The 24,996-nt window shown below is 36.9% G+C and overlaps 3 protein-coding genes across 11 annotated transcripts in view; 2 read left to right on the top strand and 1 right to left on the bottom strand.

Annotated features, from left to right (window-relative positions):
* Nucleotides 1–9,351, top strand: part of LOC124183624 (leupaxin) — a 48,154-nt gene extending 38,803 nt beyond the window's left edge. For 5 of the 6 annotated variants that reach the window (XM_046572330.1, XM_046572327.1, XM_046572331.1 and 2 more), the window contains exons 3-10: nt 1,267–1,444; nt 2,650–2,782; nt 3,073–3,277; nt 4,472–4,786; nt 4,882–5,055; nt 5,135–5,365; nt 7,764–7,884; nt 7,964–9,351. In XM_046572330.1, the coding sequence (XP_046428286.1) occupies nt 1,267–1,444; nt 2,650–2,782; nt 3,073–3,277; nt 4,472–4,786; nt 4,882–5,055; nt 5,135–5,365; nt 7,764–7,884; nt 7,964–8,109 (1,503 nt within the window). In that variant the 3' untranslated portion in view covers nt 8,110–9,351. Of the gene's footprint in view, nt 1–1,266; nt 1,445–2,649; nt 2,783–3,072; nt 3,278–4,471; nt 4,787–4,881; nt 5,056–5,134; nt 5,366–5,487; nt 6,244–7,763; nt 7,885–7,963 lie in introns of those variants that run through there. The other variant, XM_046572332.1, reaches the window with a different exon arrangement.
* Nucleotides 9,343–12,456, bottom strand: LOC124183627 (X-box-binding protein 1). The gene is made up of 3 exons (XM_046572339.1): nt 12,008–12,456; nt 11,045–11,548; nt 9,343–10,440 (listed from the first exon to the last, which is right to left on the bottom strand). The coding sequence occupies exons 1-3, from the start codon at nt 12,259–12,261 to the stop codon at nt 10,338–10,340; spliced, it is 861 nt and encodes a 286-aa protein (XP_046428295.1). The 5' UTR covers nt 12,262–12,456; the 3' UTR covers nt 9,343–10,337.
* Nucleotides 12,457–14,226: 1,770 nt separating this feature from the next.
* On the top strand, nt 14,227–18,319 carry LOC124183626 (E3 ubiquitin-protein ligase RNF34). 4 transcript variants are annotated; one of them, XM_046572336.1, is made up of 7 exons: nt 14,234–14,623; nt 15,142–15,334; nt 15,440–15,707; nt 15,870–16,167; nt 16,309–16,489; nt 16,789–16,977; nt 18,054–18,319. In XM_046572336.1, the coding sequence occupies exons 1-6, from the start codon at nt 14,576–14,578 to the stop codon at nt 16,962–16,964; spliced, it is 1,164 nt and encodes a 387-aa protein (XP_046428292.1). In that variant the 5' UTR covers nt 14,234–14,575; the 3' UTR covers nt 16,965–16,977; nt 18,054–18,319. The 4 variants fall into 4 exon arrangements, with proteins under 4 accessions (XP_046428293.1, XP_046428290.1, XP_046428292.1 ...); XM_046572337.1 differs by lacking the exons at nt 16,789–16,977; nt 18,054–18,319 and having other exon boundaries at nt 14,227–14,623; nt 15,440–15,536; nt 15,645–15,707; nt 16,309–16,769; XM_046572334.1 differs by lacking the exons at nt 16,789–16,977; nt 18,054–18,319 and having other exon boundaries at nt 14,228–14,446; nt 14,539–14,623; nt 16,309–16,768.
* The last annotated feature ends 6,677 nt before the right edge of the window (nt 18,320–24,996 follow it).

Raw genomic sequence — 24,996 nt, 5'->3', positions numbered from 1 at the left:
GTTTTCATTCGTTCTGGTCCAGAGCATTTTGTGAAATTTTATAATGTTGGCAGTTTCTCTCCTATTAATTATTTAAAAATTTTCGTCTAAAATATGTTTCCAGCGATATCTGATATTTGTGTGATGTAAATAATTCAATTTTGATTCGCATAGATCAGCATTCGGCTGCTCAATTTTCGTATCGTTTTTGTAAAATTTACAATTAAAATATAAATTCAGGTCTCGTTCCCTCGTCTTTGTACAATTCTGCACAAATAACAGATGTGCAATAAAAATGATCGTCACTCTTTTTGGTCAACTGTGAAAGAAACTGCGAGTCTTTCTCTTTGCAAGTTTTGCGTAAATTTTCGTTTCTCACGTAACGGGTCGTGGCTTAATACTTCAACGATGTGGTTAGTTTGCTGACATGTTTCTGTTGCTTGCGTTGGATATTTTTGGCCTGACAACTCAGCAACCCAGTTTCCATCGACCGGATGTAGTGTTATACCATTTTATTACGGAAAATAAAATTATCATATACCTACCATATAAATCTACGCCGCATTAACCGTTTCAAAGCCATGTGAAAATATAACTTTTATCGCATGATGGCGTTACAACTAGAAACTTTTGGGTGCAAGGTTCATACTGTATGATGATGATGCAGGGTCTGGATTCGTAGCAAAATATTAATGGTCACGTATATGAAAATAATGGTTATTACTCATGTTATAAAAATTGCTCGACAAGTTTGGTGTAATTTTTTACCTGAACGAAATCATATCGTTGATCGCCATTTTTGTATATGATTAAAAACTTGGAGCTAGGTAAAAATTACGAGAATTTATTTCACAGCTGAAAGAAACCTTGCACAGCTCCACTTTTAAGTCTATGAAAAACATTTACGTCATATGGAGGTATAGTACCTATGTTGGCATATCTAATTGAAGCACATCCGTTGGTTCTTTCGTCTATAATGCACAAACACTTCCCTGTTGGCAAATATTTTCCTGATTTTATCTTTCAACTTTATTCTTATGCCTTCACCTATGCAACCTGCACTCAAAGTCCTTACATAATTATATTCCAAGGTCTTTTTAAAACTTCCGCAAGTCTTTGAAACAATACCTGCGTTTTACTTTGCTAGTTTCTGATGTCATCTTTGGCAAGAAGGAAGAAGTTGTCAAAAATGTTGGTTAACTGACCTTTTCTACTCTCTTACTTTCCTAACTGATAACAGCTTTTCTAGAAGTCATTGTTAATTTTTTTATTCACGTTACATTGCAGCCTACTTACCAGAACCGCGAAGCGATCGAGGAATCGATAACCAGATCTGGCAATGTTCCTCATTCTCAGACCGCACACGGTGGAAAGATGCCATCTCTGAACAATAATCTCTCAGAGCTGGATACGCTGCTTCAGGATCTTAGCAATGCACACTATAATGCGCATCTTCAAGAAAGAGGTATGATGCATACACTCAATTTGCGTTTACACCCCGTCTCTCCTTTGCTTTGCCAACTCCAACTCATTTTCAAGTCCCAGTAACAACAATTTACTTGTGTATCAACGTCGGAACAGATTTCACCATCAATTGACCCTGGCGAAATGTTTTTATACATCGCTTTGCAATATCTTTTCAGAAGCAATCTGAGATTAGAATTAATACTGAGTCACTCTACGTACAAATTTTCGAATTAAATTATTTATTTTTCTAAAACTCTACTTTCTTGTAATCTCAAATTAATTGAAGTCGTTTTTTCATTCTCAATTATTTCAATTATTAAGAATATCGACTTGAGTATGTTGTTATCCTATTTCTCAAAATGAAATTCACCTAATTCAATTGAACTTTATTTGAATCAAGTGAATTGTAGTTGAATCGAATAATTAATTGATAACTTAGTTTTTGTTCAAATATGTATTTTTGTTTATTACACTGTTTGACTGGATGTGAATTTAAAGTTGAGAAATTTACAAACCAGTTCGTAATGTATTGCTACGAATTTACAGAACAATGCAGAATATGCAATATCAAATCAGAATATAGAATGTTGTGATTTTTTCAAGAAAAAGACGAATTGTAGAAGAAATTAGAAAAATGGATCTAAACATCTTTAAGAAAAATCACCACAGAGTTTTTTGGAAGAAAGTTTTTTTTACAATACAAGTAATAAAATGGAATTGATTACTGATTAGGAATTAGTTGCGAAGTTCAAATTTTCAGAATGATATTCTGCATATGCCAATCAGCGTCAGATGTGTAAAATAAACTGTTATCCGGTGGTGACAGGTGACTTCTCTTGTCTCTATTTTTGGGGCCATTATTATCCGCGTCGAATTTATTCTAAAGTAGCTTCAACGTCATTCGCTGTCGACCTTGGAGTATAGACTGTTCTTCTCAGGATTGGCATCAACGTATGCCAAATTAGAAAATTTACTAACAATAAATTGAGGAAGCTAATATTGCGCTCTGTCTAAACACTGCAGATCTTTACATCTACTCTTTGCTAAACATTCATATATATCTTGAGGAAAGACTGACTCAGTTAGTGATCAAATAATTAATTACACAGGTTCAACGACTTGGTGACAGTTCAAATAATTATTCTCACAACAACATTCTATCGGCATTCAGAGAATGTCACCATCTCCATTGTATAATTTCAGACAGCATAGGATCGACTGGGCGACTAAATGGAGGTGCTAATAGTCCAATGTTACGCTCACCGAGTAGCCTGTCAACAACTCGACCTACGGTAGATTCTCTTCTCGAAGAACTAAGCACTGCAGTTCCTGCTGGGTATGCTCTTGAATTTATGACTAACAATTTTGTTTGGTGAATTTTGCTTGCAATACTTTTTCAGTCTTACATTCGAATAGTTTCAAGTTATCAATTACCATGCCTAAACTGATTATCTGTATCTATAGTTTTCATGGTGTAATTCGATTGGATGATGCTTCGAATACTATTTGATTTCGAAATTATTATATGAATAAATGATCATTCAGTTTACGTTAATGATTTTCTCACTCAACTTAAATAATGCAATTGGCTAGTTAGAAAATACGAAAATTAAATAATTGCTACAGCGAGTATCCGCAAGATGGTAAAGTAACCGTTACCATCCAAGAGACATCAACTGAGATACAACCCGTCTACGAAGGATATGCTCAAAATCAGCGAGAATCCTTGGTTACTAGGACCGAGACTAATCCAAGCTTAGCAAATGGACACGCAGCTAGTAATGCCACCAAGGAATTGGATGACCTCATGGCCTCACTTTCTGAGTTTAAAGTAAGTAGAAATCTATAATTATCATTCATGGCAGCCAATAAAATCCGTTCAACTTCGATATTCGACAAAATTAAATACAATCTTCATCACTCTTTTGAAGCATTACAAGGATTGAAAATTCCCATGAACCCTGAAGAAATATTTTACAATATGCATCAAGAATATCACCTAAACAAACTAAAATAACTGACACTAGTAATATGGAATATTGTAGTTTCACTAACAAACTCTTTTGCTTTGAAACATCGCTGTGACTTGATGATGAACATGCAGCGCTGTCTAATCTCGATGAAATTCGATGAAACTTGACGAAACCTTATCAAGTTCTGTTGAATTACATGAAATCTTTGAAATCCGTTTAGTTTTTGGAACGATCGATGACAGTTACGTTGCAATTTCATTGTGCATACGCTATTACAAAAAAATTAGAACAGCGAAAAGAGAACAAAAAAAACTTTGAATGTGTAAAGATTCACTCTGGTATACAGTTGAACTTGGCACAAAATACGTAAAAATATCGCGTCACATGTGGTGTTATCATAGAGCCTCTCTCCCGAGTGTTGCTGGAACACGGCAGTGACAGTGAAGCCTATTCCCTGCGGTACCAGAAACCTGTGTTTTGGAGGTTGCCTCTGCCCATTCTTGGCTCCCCAGGTTACCGAAATAGCTTTCGTTCCGCCATCCACCAAGCAGCCCCATTGCTCAGTGTCTGCACTCCTCTCTTCCCTCCGTTTGCCCATCTTATTCTGATCTTCTTGTTCTTTCGGCAAATGCGTGGGGGAAAATATTGAGGGAGGGGGTCGTAGTCAACCACCGATCTCCTCGAAGCTTTCTGCCAGTTTGCAAGCTCGTCCGCACCGGTCGACATCTCCTGCGGGTCTCTGCCACTTTTCTTTCGTTACACTTTTACCTAATCACACCAATACCTATCTTATGGCTTCGACGTATCAGACTAATTGCATCGTTTGACATTCCGCACGTTTACGGATAAACAATCTTGGAATACTGCAGGAAGAGTTGACCTCATTAACAAGACTCATATATCTATTAATAACCACCACCCACATAACAGCCTAGTTTCCAGATTCGTTCTGCTCTAGATTTGGTTAACACCGTTACTCGCAATTTACTTGTGGATATTTCTTGTGGCTCGAAATAAACGACTGATAAACATTGTTTTCTTCGTTTTTACAGATTAATGGTAGCACTCACCAACATCAGACGGTGACTGACTCCCCGTACGCTAAACCAAATAAAGCTACCAAGAGCTCACCGAGTCCGCAGCCAGCAGAAGGACCGCTGACCAGGATCCATATTTCGGAGACTCATACTACCCATCATTACCAACCACAGCACGGGGAGAGTCATAACGCCCAAGCTGCAACTCAAATAAAACAGAATCAGTTAGATTCTATGCTAGGAAACCTTCAGGCAGACATGAGTCGTCAAGGAGTAAATACAACTCAGAAGGGTTGCTGCAACGCGTGCGAAAAGCCCATTGTTGGACAGGTGGAAATGCCTACCTTAATTTTAAAGAAATTTAAACTTGGGAAAAAATACGGAAAATAACGGGAATTATCCAATTTTTTTGTATTGACGCACAGGTGATCACTGCTCTTGGAAAGACGTGGCATCCGGAGCACTTTACTTGCACCCATTGCAACCAGGAGTTGGGCACTCGTAACTTTTTCGAGAGAGATGGTCACCCCTACTGCGAGCCGGATTATCACAACTTATTCTCTCCTCGATGTGCCTACTGTAATGGCCCAATTCTTGATGTAAGATTTCGTCTTATAGCTGACAAAATTCCTAAATACGTTCAGTGCAAACCGTAATTTCTTCATTTCTCTGATCTAGAAATGCGTAACTGCCTTGGAGAAAACGTGGCATACAGAGCACTTTTTCTGCGCTCAGTGTGGCAAACAGTTTGGAGAAGACGGTTTCCATGAACGCGACGGTAAACCTTATTGCCGCGAAGATTACTTCGACATGTTTGCACCCAAATGTGGTGGATGTAATCGCGCAATAATGGAAAATTATATCTCCGCTCTCAACAGCCAGTGGCATCCAGACTGCTTTGTCTGCAGGGTAGGTTTGATCTCACTGGACAACTTTTATCCTCGCAAATGTTTTCATAATTTCAGGTACAAGATCAGGTGGTATTTTGGAAACGAGTTTGTTCCGTTGTTTTGTATAATTGATTATTCCAGGATTGCAAGAAACCAGTTTCTGGTAAATCCTTCTATGCGATGGAAGGAAAGCCAGTATGCCCAAAGTGCGTTGGAGTAGATGAAGACGAGGAAGAAGAAGAGGAAGAAGAGGCATAAGTCTAGCGCAGATTTGCTCTTTTTCCTTAACGCTGGTCATCACCAATTAAATGATATGCAATGCTCACCCCCCATGGCCCCATATGCCCTTGACTCCACTAATGCGGAGTCCCCCTGAAACCCTGAACAGCCAAAATAGGTGATGACCTTCGTTTAGGTACGATTCAATCTGCAGCATCGTTGCACCCTCCGCTTTGGTCTAGTCACTGATCACAACACATGCACACACAACTCAAGCTTAGGATACTCTTACAAATAAGCCAAAATCATTATATAACGATACTCTGATGCATTGAGTAATTGAGAAAAAAATCTGCATAATACATTCATTTGCTGCATTCTCTTAAATTATCCTATATGGTAAATAATTGTCATTATGAGATTGTTTGTACTGTATAAAACAAAACTATGAATAAACATAAAAAATGTTAAAACAAACATAATAAAAAAAAAAAAATAAAAAAAAAACAAACAAGCACACACTACACTAGAGGTCAGAGCAGCCAAGTGGACTCTCGTTACGTCTCGTGTCATATATCGCCGACACGAGTTCAGTCCAAATCCAAATTCATCAGAGTCCATTTCTGTACATGACCTAATCATAAGTTTGAGTGTGCCATGTGTTGCGAAAGGTCAAAAGTTTCGAATTTTGGCAGATACAGAAAATCCTTATTAGGATTGTTTTTACAGATTGAACACCGAAATCGATAATGAAGCTGCAAATGCAAAGCAGCAATGCAATGTCAAATATGCCTAGGTCAATTCTGCATAAGCAGGAAGCATGTTGTAGTATTTTATACGATTTGACCAAAATTCATGTAACTACAAGGATTCTGTGGTCAAATTATCCATGTGCATGCACCTGTTCAGAGATGACCGTTGTCAACTTGTTGGAGATAACTGATTGAATAAAATATAGGCTGAAGAGCGAAGACACTTTGGGTAGTTTGCTGCCAATAGTTTTTGGTCTCTGGCCAAGCATATTGAGTTGTCGCTATATTTAGATCGCTTGGATATACATTCATGAGTCTGGAAATTGTTTGTATTTCATAATGTGAACATACTATTTTTATGTTTTGTCACGTCTTCACACGCCTGTTACATACTTTGTTGGCTTCAGGAAAATACGAGAATTTATTTTTATTACACGAATTCTGAGTACAATGTCCACACTAAACGAAATGCGCTTAATAGAGTACAAAATTTCATGCACCTGACGTTTTCTCTGTCATCGTTCTGAATCGTCAGTTTATATCTTAAAAAGTATTTACACGTTCTTTGTAAATAGTTTTTTTTATTTCTTTAATAGGTGCATTTTTGGCATATCGATGAACATAACAGTAATTTCTCGAAAATGCAATTTTACAACAATAATTTTCAGGATTTTTGAAGCATTATAAAGAGATAAAAAGTCTAAATCTTTGGAAAGTTGTCTCACGTAGTTGGATACACTGAAAGCAAACGCAGTTCTATTTATTCGTGTTAGAATTTGGTTCTAGTATTATGCCTCTTCAAACTAAACTAATAGTATCACTCAAATATAATTTTCTCATATCTAATTTGACAGTTTTAGAAAACGTTGAAACAAATATTGGAAACTGAAAATTGATTTTATGCTTCAAAGAAGATAAAAGAAAGTTGGTTTTATGCATCTCTAATGGTTTTTCCTGAAGAAGCTTCATTTTCAACAATTCTTAAAAATTGCAAAGGTTCCCAGAAATTGATGCAATCCACATTCTGGAAAAACTGCTTTTACTTCAACCTATGTAGGCGTTTCAGTTTGGAGTTTAGCAAAGTGCACCATTCAGCCAACATTTTAATCCAAACGAAATAATTTTAGAAGTGATGCTTTATAATAATCACGAGATACCTGCTTGTAGATTGAACTTTTGTCTCTATCTGAGCTTTCATTAGTTTGGACTAGCAAATAGCAGTCTTCCGGAATAAGCCCAGAGAGGCTGATTCACAGTTAGTCTATCGCAGTAATTAGCAGAATGGCAAATACATCTATAATATATAAAAATAATATATACCGGTACTCAAAAAATTGTACTGGTAACATTTGAATTGATGAAAATTTTATAATCAGTTGATGAGTGATTCATTCAAGCAATAAAAAACGGAACATCAGTTACAAATAATTCGTTGCCTTGTTACAGGACTGTAGACAACCGTTTCATGGCGGATCATTTTTCGATCACGAAGGATTACCTTACTGCGAAACTCATTATCACGCAAAACGAGGATCCCTATGTGCTGGGTGCCATAAGCCCATTACTGGTAGGTCTTTCCCTATTTTCATATCAGCGCCCATGCTAATCTGAAAGGATTCTAATTTCTTTTGTTCTATCGATTCCAGGTCGCTGCATAACTGCGATGTTCCGAAAATTCCATCCTGAACACTTTGTGTGCGCGTTTTGCCTGAAGCAATTGAATAAAGGAACCTTCAAAGAACAAAATGACAAACCATACTGCCATGGCTGCTTTGATAAGTTGTTCGGTTAAAAATAATTTAATAACATACAAAATGTATACACACATAACATGTACGCATGCATACATTATGTTCTTCTACAGGATAGACTATCCCACATAAAAAGCAAACTAAGGAGTTGTCTTTTATCTTTGATATGTATACTATCGTAATATTTTATATTCGTCATACAGGTGGACGAATATGCATTACGTACAAGGATAACACAATTTTATTCAAACATTCAGTTATATGTAACCACGAGACAAGGCTCACCTTCAGAATAATTTTACCATTTGATATACAATTTTTATATTTGGCAACTCCTGCAGTAGCTGATTGTAACAATTGTGTAACATTTTAATACAAGTAGAGGTACTGCATTATTATAGCTCTGGCTGGTGTAGTAATAACTAACTGATATATTATTATTATGATACTACTAATCACGTCACTGAAAGTATTTGAATTTAGAGCGCTGCATGTTTTGCTCTCCAACCACTGCAGTAGAACGTGTAAATTTTGATGCCTTTTGCTAATATTATATTACAGCGGAACCCCTTCTTTTCAAAGTTTATATTACATATACGACTATGAATTACTGTTGTAGGCATATATGTATATATATTTACGTAAATTTATGTACAGTTAATAAGTTTATGAACGGTTTGATTAGCATTCTATTTCTTTTCTTGGATTTATAACTAATTATTATTATTTCTATCTTTATTGATTTGCTTTGTTTTTTATAGCAAAAAGCATATATCGCATATAGATATTAAATCTTTCTGATTAACTTCGTCTGAAAATGTTGTGTACTGTTGGGTATTACGAGATCGCATTAACTTGTTAACTAATCCAGGTTAGGATAAAGGAATGAAATAAATAGATTAAGAAATTGTATACTAGATTCATTTTGAGCAATTCAAATCGTAAACGTAAAATTCAGGAATAAGATACGGTACATGATCTTTGTTATTTTGATTATAACTCAAGTTTCTTTTTCTATGTGCAACCCAACCACAAAAAACATTTTTCCGTACTCGTTAAAGTTTGCACCAATACTCCAGTTCTTCCATATAAATCGTGTGGTAATAAATTGTTACATCTTCAATAATTTCTACAGCGAGATGATCATTATACGAATTTTACCCGTTTTTTTACCACCAAATTGTAATTATACATATATTTATGAGTATACACTATTTAGTAACATCATTAGATATCTATTGATATAGTATGTGAGATTTAATAACAAAAAAAACTTACATGACCGTAATCAGCATTTATTCTGCGCACCTTTGCTCAACATATTGCATTTTACATAATACGCGTAGTTGACAAGTTACAAGTAATGAAAATTAGTTAATAAACATTTAATTTACATAATAATAATAATATTAAGACACCATAAAGTGCTATTAATAAAAATGACATGGTTTAAATACCTAGGTACATTTTTAAACACACCGCGTACAAAGATGCCAAAGATGATAAATTTTGAGTTATTTACACGCAACACGATTGTGTGATGTACACATATGTACAGTTTAATACTAAAATTAATATTAGAAAAACTATTAATGCCATGATGAAAGAATATCTACAAAGTCAACATAATTTGTCCCAATTGCGCTACAAATTAAATTATTTTATATCACAGATATGAGTCAGATGCAGTCAGTACTTCAGTGCCTTGCAGCCTGCAGCACACGATTTCATGCTAAACTTGGAAATAATTCGGAAAAGCTTTCGTGCCAGAGGTCTGTGAGGGCTGCCGTAGTATTGGAATTAATTGTTTCTGTATTTGGAGATCCATGAGACTCATATCCCCCGTCTGATAAATTTGGATCTAATTTGTTTAAGGGTTCCCCCATGTCTATATCATCAGAATGAAGACTTGCTGGAGACATAGAATCTGCAGACATGTAAGGGGGCGATAAATGACCACCAAACGAATGGCTGGGCCTAAAATATGTTGAATCTTTTTCGGGGTGTATAACTTCTGATGTTACTTCTTGGACGCTTTCTTGAATTTCAATACCATCCTTGTCATCTCCTGGATATATAATTGTTATGCAATTGGTTGATTCGTCGTAAGTACCGTAGACTGTATCCATGTCATTTATATTTGGCTCTTCCTTAACTTTAACGTAATTTTCGTAATGTGTGGGATTGACAGTGTCATCATGCGTGTGAGTACAAAATGTAGTAGTTGTGCTTGGGCCAGAATATTGAACAGGTGTGGAAGAGGCTTCATCTATGCTTCGACCAGTTCTATCGGCTTCCACATTTTCTGATGCCTGCCCCACCACTCTTGTTGTATCGCTAGATTCTTGGGGGGCATCCCTTGCGAGGTTGACCTTCAAGAGAAATTAATTTTATATAATTAGTCGAGAAACCACTGAGGGTTCATACATACACATATTCAATGTATACGCATATAAATTCACCAGTAGGCTTCACATTCCCCAAGGCAGAGAGTTATCAAATAACAATAAAATCTCCAGGAATAATCACTTTGGTAACATTTCGCACGTACGTTAAGATTTCATTTTGTCCCAGTACTTTTATTACGGAATTTGATGTGGCTTTTAAGATTGCACAAAATATATTTGTTCACTCCAAATCCAAATTATTATCGTTGTGTAATATTGAAATTAAATTTCATTCAGTAGCATGCAATTATGATGGATTTTACATTGAATTTGTAAGATATACAATAACTTTTAGTCATTCATTTTTCAGGGATCTCCAATAAGGTTGCATATACAAGCAATTTAAGGAGCTATATAGAATTACATGACATTTCACTACAGTTTACTGGCACTAATAGTTTAGCAAAATTTCTGACTAGTGCATGTTATCTATCAAAAGTGATAAGCCCTGGACAATAAATAAAAATTTGCCTGAACTTATATGCATATCATCGTTTGATAGTATTGAAGCAATCAACCGATTACTCACTTGTTCACTTGATTGATTAGCATTTGCTTCCACTTCGGCGGTAACCTCTCGCAGAAGGCTTTCGGCCAGTTCTTCAAGTCTCTCGATGTAATCGTCTCCTTGGAGGTCTGCAAACAATTCTTCGAGAGGAGGTAGAGGGTCAGAATCCTCCACAGGGTTGCGGCTGGTTGTGTCAGGGTCAGAACTGGTGCCAGTTCGGTTGCCCCACCCTGCGGCAGAGGGTATTTGGGGGATACTGCAGATCCCTGCATGGGGGCAACACAACTGACACTACTCTGACACTTTGAACAGTGCTGTTCTCCTGTGGTTGTTCTCGACTCTAAGTCTCTCCTCAGTGAAGTATTTTCAACTGTAAGCACCTCATTCTGCGACTTTAATGCCGAACACTCTTGGGCAAGGGTTTCGTTTCTATCTCTGAGAACTCTTACTGTTTCTTCAAGCTCATCAAGCTTTGCTCTTTTACGATCGCGGGATGTTTGAGCTGCTACTCTGTTCTTCAACTTTCTGTAATAAACAAGTAACAATGGGAATTTTGTTAATGCTAGTGCCAGTGTATGTTACTAACTATCAATGTGCCAATGAAAACATAGTAAACGTATCAACTCTGTAGGTAAATTGTGCAAATATCAATGTACGGACGATTTTTGCAAGCTATCAGGTGTTTATTTTATCGCGTTGAGTAAATTACAATGAAACATATGGTATCGAACGAGCCTGATAATTAAATACGACAATGCACTCCATAACTTTTACCACTGCATCATGTTTCAATGGTATTGGATCTCTAAAGGAAAGAGTACCATTCCGTAAAAAGTATGAATGATCCTCAACGAATAACAAATTCAGCAATTTCAGATTATGAGAGAAGCTAAAGAGAATCGGAAAGAATTAATTAAATTCGAAATACGCAACATGGATAAGTAAAGTTTTTGCTACTAGAATGTAATGAAATTTGTTTCTTACTTTCGTTGAATTTTTTCTTCCCATGTAAGATGATCGAGACGTCGTTTCTTTCCACGAAAACAAATTTCTTGTTCAATAATGGAACCGTCTAACGCTGCGTCATCCTCGGTAGTAGACATTTTCCGATTGTTGATCTTATTCGCGTTATTCTCGGTGAGCAGGGACGTTGTAAAATTTAATTTTTGCGTTGAAAAACCCGAAGTCTTTGACAGACCCTTAGGCACAGTTATGATGATACTTTTCAACACGCTCATATTCTGCCATTGATACGAGAGCAAGGTTTAAAATAATAACAAATCGGTATTATCAGCAGTCTTCGCCACACCTTCGTGTCAGCACTCTCGTGATGTCAGGCGGTAAATGTCGTTCGCACATTACACGATACGATGAAGAAAGCTACGACCTACGCTAAACTTTCTCGGGCTGATGCAAAAATTCAACTATCTGCAACAGATTGCACAAGAGTCCAGCGGGTAGAATGTACGAGAAGACGTATCAACGTACCGTTGGATTCCGATTGGCTTTAGCGCGGGGAACTCGTATGTGGTCATTTTTGATTCGTCGAACGTTACCGAGTAACCAATGACGTCATGGACACACTCAAAAGCTGCCACCAATCGTCTAACCGTAAGGTTCACATGGTTGGCATGGTGCCCCCTTCCACCCACAAACTATAAAACAACAAAAACTATCAAACTCTATGCTTTGCAGCTATTGTCACATCCATATTTCAGTGGTCATATCTCTACGGTTTTCTTCCGGAACCAATACGAACTTATCGACGCTCATGAATTGAATATTTATTTCTACACTAGCAGCCCATCCCGGCTTCGCACGGGCACATAATAATATAATAAAAGAAAATACACAATGTTTACAGTGAGTTGTCCTGAAAAATTGTAATACATCATTTTGTTCTATCATTAATAGTTTTCGCAGCGCACGCGATCGAAGGAAATTTTTTGTTTATTTTTTTACAACTTGGGTTAGATTATTCAAGTTTTAGTAAGCATCCCTAATTTTTTTGAAAATGTAACATAGCCTATGTCACTCGGGAATAGTGTAGCTTGCCAACGGTGAAAGGAGTTTTTAAATCGGTCCAGTAGTTTCGGAGCCCATTCATTTCAAACAAACAAACAAACAAACAAACAAACAAACAAAAAATCAAATCTTTCCTCTTTATAATATTAGTGTAGATATAAAAATATCCATGAATGACTTGTGCGTAAATAGGTATAATTGTCGGCCTACAATTCTAAAAGTAAAAATTCAAAAATTTTCACTATATTTAAATTTGAACTAAGATTCTTTTCGATTAAAATAATCTTCTTCCGTTATTGGACGAGAATTAGAAGCCAGGATTGTTATCCTTTGAGACATTTTATTCAATAACGTTGACTGCTAAACGAGTGTCCTGGTCAATTTCGAAGTTGATGTATATATCTCTAAATATCGAAGTCCACGTAACATCTCAAACGAGACAAAGAGCTACAAAAACACTTCAAAGCTTTTCATCCAGCACAGAAATAAAGAAATGGCATGAATTCTACGAATTTACTATTGCGATTTCGTAGTATCCGTGCCATTTCTTTATTTCTACGTCAAATAAGGTAAATGTATTGGAGTGTTTTTGTTCAAAATTGCGTATAGATTGGAGTTGTTAAGCCTTTTTCGCGTTTGAGATACGTGGACTTCGATATTTGGAGATACATACGAAAATGTCGATCAAGGCATCCTCTTAATAATTTTGAAAAAACCACATCACTATTTCAAATGTTAGTATAAAGGCGTATATCTCAAATAGTACGGAAATCCAAAAGCTTATTCCATCTGGCAATACCATTTGGGTTACTGTCGTTCAAACTTCAATTAATTGATCAATTCTAATAGTGTATTTCACTAGCAAACGAATACTCCATAAATCAACTGTAATAGGTTTTCGAATCAAATTGTGGGTCAAAAACAAAAAACTTTTTCATCGATCTGTTATATCTGTATAAATCTTGTTTTAACCATTTTTCGAATATACTCTACATAAGTATATTCACTCCATACCACTAATATAATCAGTGCTCAACACATCCAGCTGCGATAGCAGCGTGTATTCGAGAATTATAAGACGGTATGATTTTCTTAGCGAATATTTTTTATCCTTGTTACAAGTATGTACTTACGTATGTATGTAACATACCTATGTAAGCTCGATGGGTGCATCCGCATGCGATAGCTATACGCATACATACATATATACATCGTCACATAGGCGGATCGTATTTGATATTGACTGTTGAAATAGCGTTAACAAAATTAAAAAAACATATTGTATAGTATGTATGGTATATCGTAAGTATATTGAAGAAAGAAATGTCATGGTCAAAATTATTTACAAGGTAAATGTTCACGAGCTGTGTTGAATACTCATACTACACGGATTCTAAAGTGAGGAACTTTTTTATGCGTGCAAATAACTGGCATTCGGTCATCGAAGTTAGGACTTTGATCGTAACCTAGAATATTACAATTTACGTTAGATGTTCCGTACTTTATATGAAGGGAACCTTCTGAAAAATGGCTTGTGAAGGGTGTGCTACAAAATTCAATTTATTCAAAAGAAAAGTAAGTACATATTGCGTCAATATTGAATTAATACCGTTCCAATCAAATAATAATAACGATTAAACATAACCTTCTATAATCCCGTATTCATGTAATAAACTTCAATACCGGGAATACACGAATGCAGAAGAATATCATTCGTCGATATAAACAATTGCTATTTTCGTTAATGCACAATTTCTCCCGAAACTTCAACTGACAACCAAATTTTGATACTACCGAAGCGGCAATTGTTATTGCGTGTAGGTATCTGTCGAATGTAAAATGTTTTTTTTCCTTTTATATCTACTCCACAACAAGCATACGCCTGCTGCAATGTAGAAGCTAGAAAATTTTGCAATAAATATTTGCAATTCTCAGGCCACCTGAAGAATGATTATCAGCGACGGGTCAAAGTCATGCATGATAAAAAAAGTACAACTGTCAATTTAGATAGTTTGAATAATTTATAGGAAGTTGAGGGTTCTACATCAGCCAGGATGACTTTTACATTTCCTTTTAATTGATTCAATTTCCAGAAACAATGTACTGACTGCTTACGTTACTACTGCACAAATTGTATGACAAGATCCGCGGACAGGAGATTAAACTGTGAGAAATGTCGTCTTTTATCCCAAAGGCCTGTGATACGAAGTAATTTACTCGAAATGCGATCGAAAGATTTGCATCGCTATTTAATGGCCAAGAAAATTTCAACTCGAGGCTGCGTTGGTGAGAAAATTCATCTTTAATGACTTTGAAAAATGTTTTTACTGCTTGTGAAAACTAATGCATTAACTTTGTTCACACACTCTGTTTTTGGTCATTTGCTTTTAGAAAAAGAAGATTTAGTTAATCTTATTATACAGCATGCAAACGCGACTGACAGCGCCTCAAGCAATCAGAGAACAGGGTCCAATCCTGAGGATAATCGGTATATGCATATCTTTCGCGAATTCGCTTCAACTATTGGTGCTGCAGACCTACTCAGCAGTACATCAAGGCCACAAAGCTTTACAAATAATGCACCAACTAATTCTAGGACGAATAGGCCCCAAGAATATCCAAGTCAGACTCAAAGAGACAACGAACCTACTTTAAGCAGGTAAGACTACCCTAGAGTAAAATTCATTAGCTGCTCAATGTTAATTGATGCTGCATCAATGACCAAATTACCGCCAACTTATCAGGAGAGAGGACAGAACTGATCGAACAATATTTAACACTATTTAATCATTTTTACTTTTCTTTCTTTCCTTCAATACAGTTCCTTCAATCATTCCAATTCTGTACCAAATCCAAGACCTAGTCCATCTAATAGCAATGATAGCCAAACTAGACAGAATGCACAGACATCAAGTGAGGAGGCAACACCAATCATTAGCTGTCCGGAGACAGAAAATGCAACATCCGTTGGTGTATCACCTAGAAACATTGAAATCGAAGAGCTCTCTGATAGTGAAAATAGTCAAGCTAGTGGGCCAGAACCTCTAATTACTGAACATGATGAAAACGCTGCTGCTGATCTTGAGAAACGCGCTGATATGGTCAAGGAATTGTACAGCGTAAGTTGATCGCTCTCCAAACTTCACTTAGTTGCTATCCGATAATAAAATATTATGTCTGAATTAAGTTTACTGAAAGTTTAGGCAGTTTTTACCATCAATATTTGTATTCGCATAATATATCTATATTTTTTTCTTTAGCACACAGGCGCAGTTAAGTTATCCGATATAACTGACATAGCTGAACTTGAAGCTTTGAATGTAAAGCAACTGAAAGACTTGCTAAGTACAAACAGAGTTGATTACAAAGGCTGTATCGAGCGAGGTGAATTATTGGAAAAAGCTTCAGGACTCTGGCATCACCACGTTAAATCTAGAGAGGGTAAGGAAACCTTTAAAGATTCGGATTTATCCTTAAATCTGAGGGGCAATTATGGAGCAACAAAAATTCAGTCCCGTATGGTTATGAAATGTGTTTTTAGTAATTCATTAAAAATGCAAGACAATTTAATTTTAAGGTATATCAGACTTTACACTACGGGCAGACGTACATATATTAAAAAGTGATTTTTTAGTTTTGCATAAATAAGGTTTTTCGTAAGAATAACTCAATCGTGGATCAAAACTAATCGTGCAAATAAATTAAAATTGATCCTTTAATTGAATAATATTCATTCACAGATCTGGAAAAATTACCATTTAAAGACATATGTAAAATATGCATGGATGCTCCCATCGAATGTGTAATGCTTGAATGTGGTCATATGGCAACATGCCTCAACTGTGGAAAACAGCTGTCAGAATGTCCAATTTGCAGACAGTACGTGATTCGTGTTGTACGAACTTTCATGCCCTGAAAATTACGTGATGGTAATTTATTATTAAACGTTTTATAGTACTACATATACTAGAGATTCGGTAGCAATTTTTTATTGAGTATCACTATGTCTCCAATCAACTTACAACGCCACTTGTTGTTAATTCATTAGAAGAAATGTTTGTACAGAAAATAAGAATCTATCCGTGTTTAGTCAAGCTATAATGATAAAGTCGTAAATATTGATCAACATTCAGATCAGCAGTGCTTGATATCTTACTTTATACTGTTTATACGTGTATAGGAAACAAAAAATCATCATTCCTATGTCTAAACTAGCATTTATTTTATTCGTTTCAATACAATGATTTATTGTTTGTCCCCTTCATATTTGTAACTCAAAAATTACCTTATGGAGCCATTCAATTTAAAGAGAAATCGTACTCAAAATTAACGGATAATCTTTTATTATTCCATCAGAAAAATTAAAATACAATGGTAAAGGTATGGGAATATTCAGCACAGCTGATTCATATACCTCGCTATGTTATATATTTTAAATAATTATTTACACTAAAATTTCCTTGCCTTATTGAGACCTTATTGGTATAGGAGTTAATAAATTTACAACGATTTTATCTTAACAAATTCAGTCTACATATTTGTACAGAAGTAGGTAGTGTAAAATAAATCACAATGTGCCCAAGATAATCAATATCGATGGGTAGTGACCGTATCCCGAATATTACTGTCAGCTTGAAGTGTAAGATATTATCCGCTGTGGAGAAAGGTTTTACGTAAAATATGAATTTAATGTATCTTATGAATCGTCGTGTTGAAAATTTTCTTATGAGAAACACACGAGGGACTGCAAATATAATTTTCTAGCCCACATTACAATTGTCTTAGAATAAGTTTTAACGTTCTTCATAATTGAACAGAACCTCTATGCTATCATCTAATTATTATTATTCACTTGGATTTAGAATGTTTTTATGATTTTTTGAATAAAAAAGCTGTGCACTAGAGATTCACTTACGACCAAAGGGAACGGCGTTAGTTAAATGAAAAAATATATATCTTAAAATCTGTATCACAGATTGTGTCATGCTTATTCGATATATTCCAGAAAAGTACTTGCAGTTGACCGTATCTGGAATATTTCTGGATCAAATGGAATTCTAAATTCGAAGAATTATTAAGTATTTTGCTCATGGTAATTAGGAATAGCATTTTTGCGATAATGTGAGTATGGTTATGCTGAATATATGAAATACGTATAATCCTGCCGATTCATTGCCAACAAAACGGTGGCTACTTTTTAGAACAAGTACAAGCACTTTACCAAATGTATTGATTTCAATTATCTTATGCAAATATATTCTTATAAGCATATGAATGTAATTAATTTTGAATAAGCTATCGTTGTAATCCTGACTCACGTGTTAGATGAAAGACAGCAATTGAGGATAAAAATTCAAAATTAAATGCTGGTTTTGGAACTACGGTTATCCATTTACACCATCTATAGTAAAATACTCTAAGGGGTATCCATACCTTTGGCGTTCCGAAAACAGATCGAATTTCAATCTTTTTTTTTTACTCAGGATGGCCAGCACAGCCTTGGTACCCAGTCTTTCGATCGATGCTCGTTTTACAGCCAATCATATTCAGGCCTGACGTTAATTGTATTAAAGTTCGAAACTAGAGTTTAGATGTTCGGATGTTCAGATATTCAGAAAGTGACGTCACCCAAATTTTTTTCTCTTGACTATAGTAATCGACGACGACGAAAATCAGCTAGCTGAATTCCTCAGTCTGGAAACAACCGCGCAGTAGAGAAGACGTGTGAGAATCGCGCTCCGCAGATTTAGTGTAACGGGTTCTCTACCTCCTGGATCCTGCGCTCCGGGTCCGCTTCCTCGTGTAACTCGAGTTCCAGGACAAGCGCTGCGTAGTTTCTGCGCTCAAGGTCCACTACCTAGAGAAACTCGACTTCAGGGACAAGCGTTGCAGGGTTCCTGCACTTCTGGTTCGCTACCTGCTAAAACTCGACTTCAGGGACAAGTGCTCCGTAGTTTCTACGCTCAAGGTCACCTATGTGAACTTAGCACCCGACTTGAAAGAACCTAACTATTTTTTGTTGATTCTTGTAGGTTTTTGTATGTAGTTGTTTGTAGTAACAATGATTTCGTTGGTAGTAGTGCCAAAAATAAAATATAAGGGGTTGAAAAAATGTCAGCACCCCATTTTGAAAAAAATCGAAGTTATCGGTAGATTTCCCTACAGAATCGTTTGTAGTTGATTATAGTGAAGATATTCTCGTTTGTAGTGAAAAGGAAAGGATACATTTTGGAGTTTACTCCTTAAGAAACGATTTGAGTTATAGGGCCCGGTACGGAAATTATATGAGGAGTAAAATCAAGTGTAACACGAAAACTTGAGGCGTTATAGAAAGAGACAAACATATATATTGAACGTGCAAAAGAATGAGATGGAATGCATTACACAGCGTATCCTATACTCGGGGGTCTCCGCTTTGTGCGGTGCTTCGTAGTCTCACTGTATAGTCCACTACCTCTGGTCTGATAGTTGAATGTGTGCGTATGTTTGTACGTGTGTGTGTGTGCCTGCGTATGAATTTATAAGACGTGACGTTATCACGTCAAAATATTTGAAAATATGGAAGAAACTGATTTAGATGATAATGAAGAAGAATCCGAAAAACACATGATGCGGTTAATTGGTAAGCTTATCGTTTACATTTATGAATAATATACATTTCAAATACGAACAACTAGATCTTTTATTTAGTGTTTTTATTATTTTTGATTAATTGATTCAATATACATATTTTATATTTATATAATATTTTATATTACTTATATTAACCCTTAGCGGCACACATTTTTTCTTACTTACTATCAACTTGAATTTTGTACTCGAGGGTTTTCGGGGTCGCTAATTACGAATCTGCACTTAAAAGTTAGAAATTCAAGATGACGGATCCAATATGGCGGACCGAAAATGTAAAAACTCGGTTGACGGGAACGAAAGTTGGTACTCGGGGGTTTTTGCGGTCACTTATTACGAATATGCACTCAAAATTTGGAAATTTTTGAAGTAATATAAATAATCCGAATAATTAGATATATGTTTTGTTTCTCTTATCATTTTGGAAGATGCGTTCATTTACTCTCTTTTTCTATTCGATATGTATGATAATTATCGTTCGTAAGGAGTAAACTCCAGTCGTGCGTCGGAGCTGACACACACGCTTTTTTTTTTTTTGTTTTTTTTTTATAGCTAGAATTTCTGTGGCCCTGCTGTCAACTAATGTTTCGGAATCTTTTGTAGTTATTTGTAATACAATTTCTTTTGTTTAAAATTCTTCCAAAATTTACTGCAAACGTTCGACTCGCTTCGGAAACGTTTGAAGTTGTTTGTAGTACCATTTTTTTCGTTTCTAGTACTGATTTTTTCGTTTGTAGTTCCTTGGGAATTCACGACAAACTTCCTAGTCGCTTCAGTATCGTTTGTAGTTGGTTGTATGCCCCGCCCCCGCCCCCCCCCCCCCCCGCGCCGTCCGCGTCATCATGGTCGTCCTCGACCATCTCCGTTCGCCTCCTACCGCCTCCTATCACCCCCTACTACCTCCTGCCATCTCCGACCACCTCCCACCACCTCCTACAACCCCCTAGCAACTCCTACCACCCCCTTACACCTTCTACCACCCCCTACCACCTCCTACTATCTCCGACCACCATTACATAACAATAATATTCATAATTATTCCAACGACTTTTCATTTGCTCTCTCGATCTTGAATTTTCGTAGGCACAAAATCGAAACGCTGTTTCAGCTAGTCGCAAGTGAAGTATCTACGTTGGGTAGAGAAGCAGAATCGTCTTTCGAAAAGTGTTCGTATGGAAGAAATTCAGAGTGACTGTAATGCATTACGGATGCGCTAATTTTAACCGAGATAAAATGGATGCTCCGTATATGAGACAGTATTTAACGCAGTGTCCTGATTTAAAGACCAAAAAAGGTGATTGTCGGCGATTTTTGTGTTTTTGATAGGGAGAGATGAAACGAAGCTTCTTAGAACTTCGAATGTATTTTAACACACAATCATTATACATCCTATCGTATCATCGTACATCATACACAGTATTAAAGTTCGAAACCAGAGTTTCAATGTTCGGATGTTCAGAAAGCGACGTCCCCCAAAATTTTTTTTTCTCCTGACGTAATCGATCTAAAATCAGCTAGCCGAATTCCTCATTCTGGAAACAACCGCGCAATAGAGCGGACGGGTGAGAATCGCTCTCCGCGAATTTCGAGTACCGGGTTCTCTACGTCCTGGATCCTGCGCATCGGGTCCGCTTTCTGGTGCAACTCAAGTTCCAGGACAAACGCTGCGTAGCTTCTGCCCGCCAGGTACGCTACTTGACGAAACTCGACTTCCAGAAGGAGCGCTTCTAGATTTCTGCGTTCTAGGTCCACTACCTGGTGAAATTTGACTTCCAGGACAAGCGCTCCGTGGTTTCTGCACTCCAGGTCCGTTACCTGGTGAAACTCGACTTCCAGGAGGAGCGCTCCGTGGTTTCTGCACGTAGGACGAGGAAGACGAGGAGAACGAGGATGTGTGCATGGTGAGTAGAACATTTTTATAATATTTCACGGCAATTGTTATTATATTTTGTCTAAAATTATTGAAACTTGTCATGTTTACAATAATTTATTTCAATTCACTTTTCGCGCAAGCACATATTCAGTAGCTATGAATGCGCTGATAAAGTTTATTACATTATCAATTAATAAATTAATTGTATCAATCCTTACACAATATTTTTGATGTGTTCATGTACCGAAAATATTTATTACTATTCAAGGTATAACCCGAGGTGGTTAGCGGTGGTGGTCGGAGGTGGTTAGGGGTGGTTGCAGGTGATCGAGGCGGACGAGGAGTGGGACGAGGAAGACGAGGAGAACGAGGATGTGTGCATAGTGAGTAAAACATTTTTATAATATTTCATGGCAATTGTTATTATATTTTATCTAAAATTGTTGAAACTTGTCATCATTACAATAAATTATTTCAATTCATTTTTCGCGCAAGCACAAATTCGGTAGCTATGAATGCGCTAATAGAATTTATTATATTATTAATTAATAAATTATTCATATTAATCCTTACACAATACTTTTGAAGTGTTCTTATACTGAAACTATATATTACTGTTTAAGGTATAACCCGAGGTGGTAATCGGTGGTCGTTGGAGGTAGTTGGCGGTGGCTGGCGGTAATAGAAGGTGGCTGGAGAAGTAGGAGAAGGCGGTAGAGGAGGGCGAAGAGGACGAGGACGAAGAGGAGGAGGAGGACTAGGTGGACCAGGAGGTGGGACCAATAGTAGAGAAATTACGAAGGAAAAAGCACCTGCTGAAAGATGTCGAAAACTCAGGTTCACGTTTTTTGGCTGTAACTTTTGATGCGTTGATCGCAGCGTATTGGGACTGCGCCCAATCGATTTCTTTGGCAAAATTACGTCGGAATAGTGCCGAAAAGAATTCATTCAAGCACTTTCCGAATTCGCGAAAATTTTCGCCAAAAATACGAAGGGGTTAACCTTCCTTTTTTTTTGACCAAAAAATCTTTCGTCTTAGAATTGATTTGTACGACCCTTTCTCGAACAATTGGACCCCGAGGAACTCAGAAAACGTAGCGAGAGGAGCGTGGGACCAATAGTAGAGAAATGACGAAGGAAAAAGAACCTGCTGAAAGATGTCGAAAACTCAGGTTCACGTTTTTTGGCTGTAACTTTTGATGCGTTGATCGCAGCGTATTGGGACTGCGCCCAATCGATTTCTCTGGCTAAATTACGTCGGAATAGTGCCGGAAAGAATTCATTCAAGCACTTTCCGAATTCGCGAAAATTTTCGCCAAAAATACAAAGGGGTTAACCTTCCTTTTTTTTTGACCAAAAAATCTTTCGTCTTAGAATTGATTTGTACGACCCTTTCTCGAACAATTGGACCCCGAGGAACTCAGAAAACGTAGCGAGAGGAGCGTGGGACCAATTGGAGAGATAGGGCGAGCGAAAAATAACCTACTGAAAAATGTCGAAAACACAGGTTCACGTTTTTTGGCTGTAACTTTTGATGCGTTGATCGCAGCGTATTGGGACCTGGACAGCCAGAACTACGGAGCGCTCCTCCTGGAAGTCAAGTTCCACTAGGTAGCGGACCTGAAGCGCAAGAACCACGGAGCGCTTGTCCTGGAATTCAAATTTCACCAGGTAGCGGACCTAGAACGCAGAAATCACGAAGCGCTTTTTCTGAAAGTGGAGTTTCGTCAAGTAGCGTATCTGGAGGGTAGAAACTACGCAGCGTTTGTCCTGGAACTCGAGTTGCACCAGAAAGCGGACCCGAAGCGCAGGATCCAGCCCCGATTCTCACCCGTCCGCTCTATTGCGCGGTTGTTTCCATAAAGGCTGACGCCGACTAGACCGCGGCGGACCGCGGCAATTTTTCGCGAGTTCCAGGTTGGGAATATTTCGGCGGTGCGCCGCGCATCGCCGCCGTCTAGTGTGAACACCCGACCGATGCCGAAATTCATCCCAAGTATAAAAATAGGGAAACCTGCGTTACTTTGATGTAAATGGTTATGGTTTACAAGGATTCTTTTCATTCTCTCCGCTGTTCTTGCGAAAAATAAATGTATTCATTTTTACATCTTAAATAAATCCTACGGATATTAAATAAATGTTACGCAAGTAATTACTTCATTTTTAAAGAAATTTAAGTAAATGTGAGTTTTAGAACAACAAGTTATGATCAACGGATTATTTTATGTAAAAAATTTACTTTTTTCTCATTGTTCGGGTATGATGCTGATTTCATGAAGACTGTTTTTTATTTTGCGTATTAATTTTTATGCATAAGAAATGAGAGAGTATATTTTGAGCTAAAATTTATTTCATTTTTACTATACATATATTATATGTATAATAGGGTGTTTCAAAATAAAAAAATGTACGATTTTCCAACGAGCCACACCCGAAATAGTTTAGGTAGAAACAAAAATTCTGGCGAAAGATGAGCATTGTCGGTTGATTTTTAATCCTTTTTTCCTTTTTATCGAATTTATGATGGACAATTGTTAGTAATTTTATTTCGTGTTAAACACTTCTTCATCCATAATGAGTAATCAAGAAGTAGTGGCAAATATGCATGATTATTTATTGTGTGCCCATGACGACTGAGACAAATCGTGGTCATCAGATAATTGATAAATATCTCTTTTTCGTAGAAACAGTATCGGCGGGTGGTCACGCGACTATAGTGGGCGCATCTCACGGTAACTGCGCCGCGGTCCGCCGCGGTCCGCCGCGGTGCAGTGGGTGTCAGCCTTAACTTTTGAAATGTCCTACCATTTCCGAACACCTCCAACCATCCTATTTACCTATATTACTAGATTAGCTATTATATGAAAAGAGAAGAATTATTCACTTCGAAATGGGATTCTATTCGACGCGCGCTCGATGTATTCCATAACATTAGTATTCATAATTATTTCAACAACTTTTCATTTGCTCTCTCGATCTTGAATTTTCGTAGGCATATAACCAAAACGCTGTTCTAGCTAGTCGAGAGTGAAGTATCTACGTTGGGTAGAGAAGCAAAATTGTTTTTCGAAAAGTATTCGGATGGAAAAAAATTCAGAGTAACTGTAATACATCACGGATGCGCTAATTTTGAACGAGATGAAATAGATGCTTCGTATATGAGATAGTATTTAACGCTGCGTAGTGATTTAAAGACCTGAAAAGGTGATAGGAAGAGAAAGAACGAAGCTTCTTAACACTTCGAGTGTATTTTAACACACATTTGAAAGATACGAGCAAAATTTTTCATCATCCAACTGTCGCAGAACGGCAGCGTTATCGGCTGACCCGTTAAGTAAAGGATATATCTTCAGTCAACGGCTGACCATCGAAGGGCCTGGCCGCTTGAGTCTGGAATCGGCAGGACAGATAAGGTGTGTATTTCTTGTATGAAATGTGAACACTA

Source organism: Neodiprion fabricii, chromosome 5 (assembly GCF_021155785.1).
Source record: "Neodiprion fabricii isolate iyNeoFabr1 chromosome 5, iyNeoFabr1.1, whole genome shotgun sequence".
NCBI lineage: Eukaryota > Metazoa > Arthropoda > Insecta > Hymenoptera > Diprionidae > Neodiprion > Neodiprion fabricii.
This window is presented reverse-complemented; position numbering and strand designations above follow the sequence as displayed.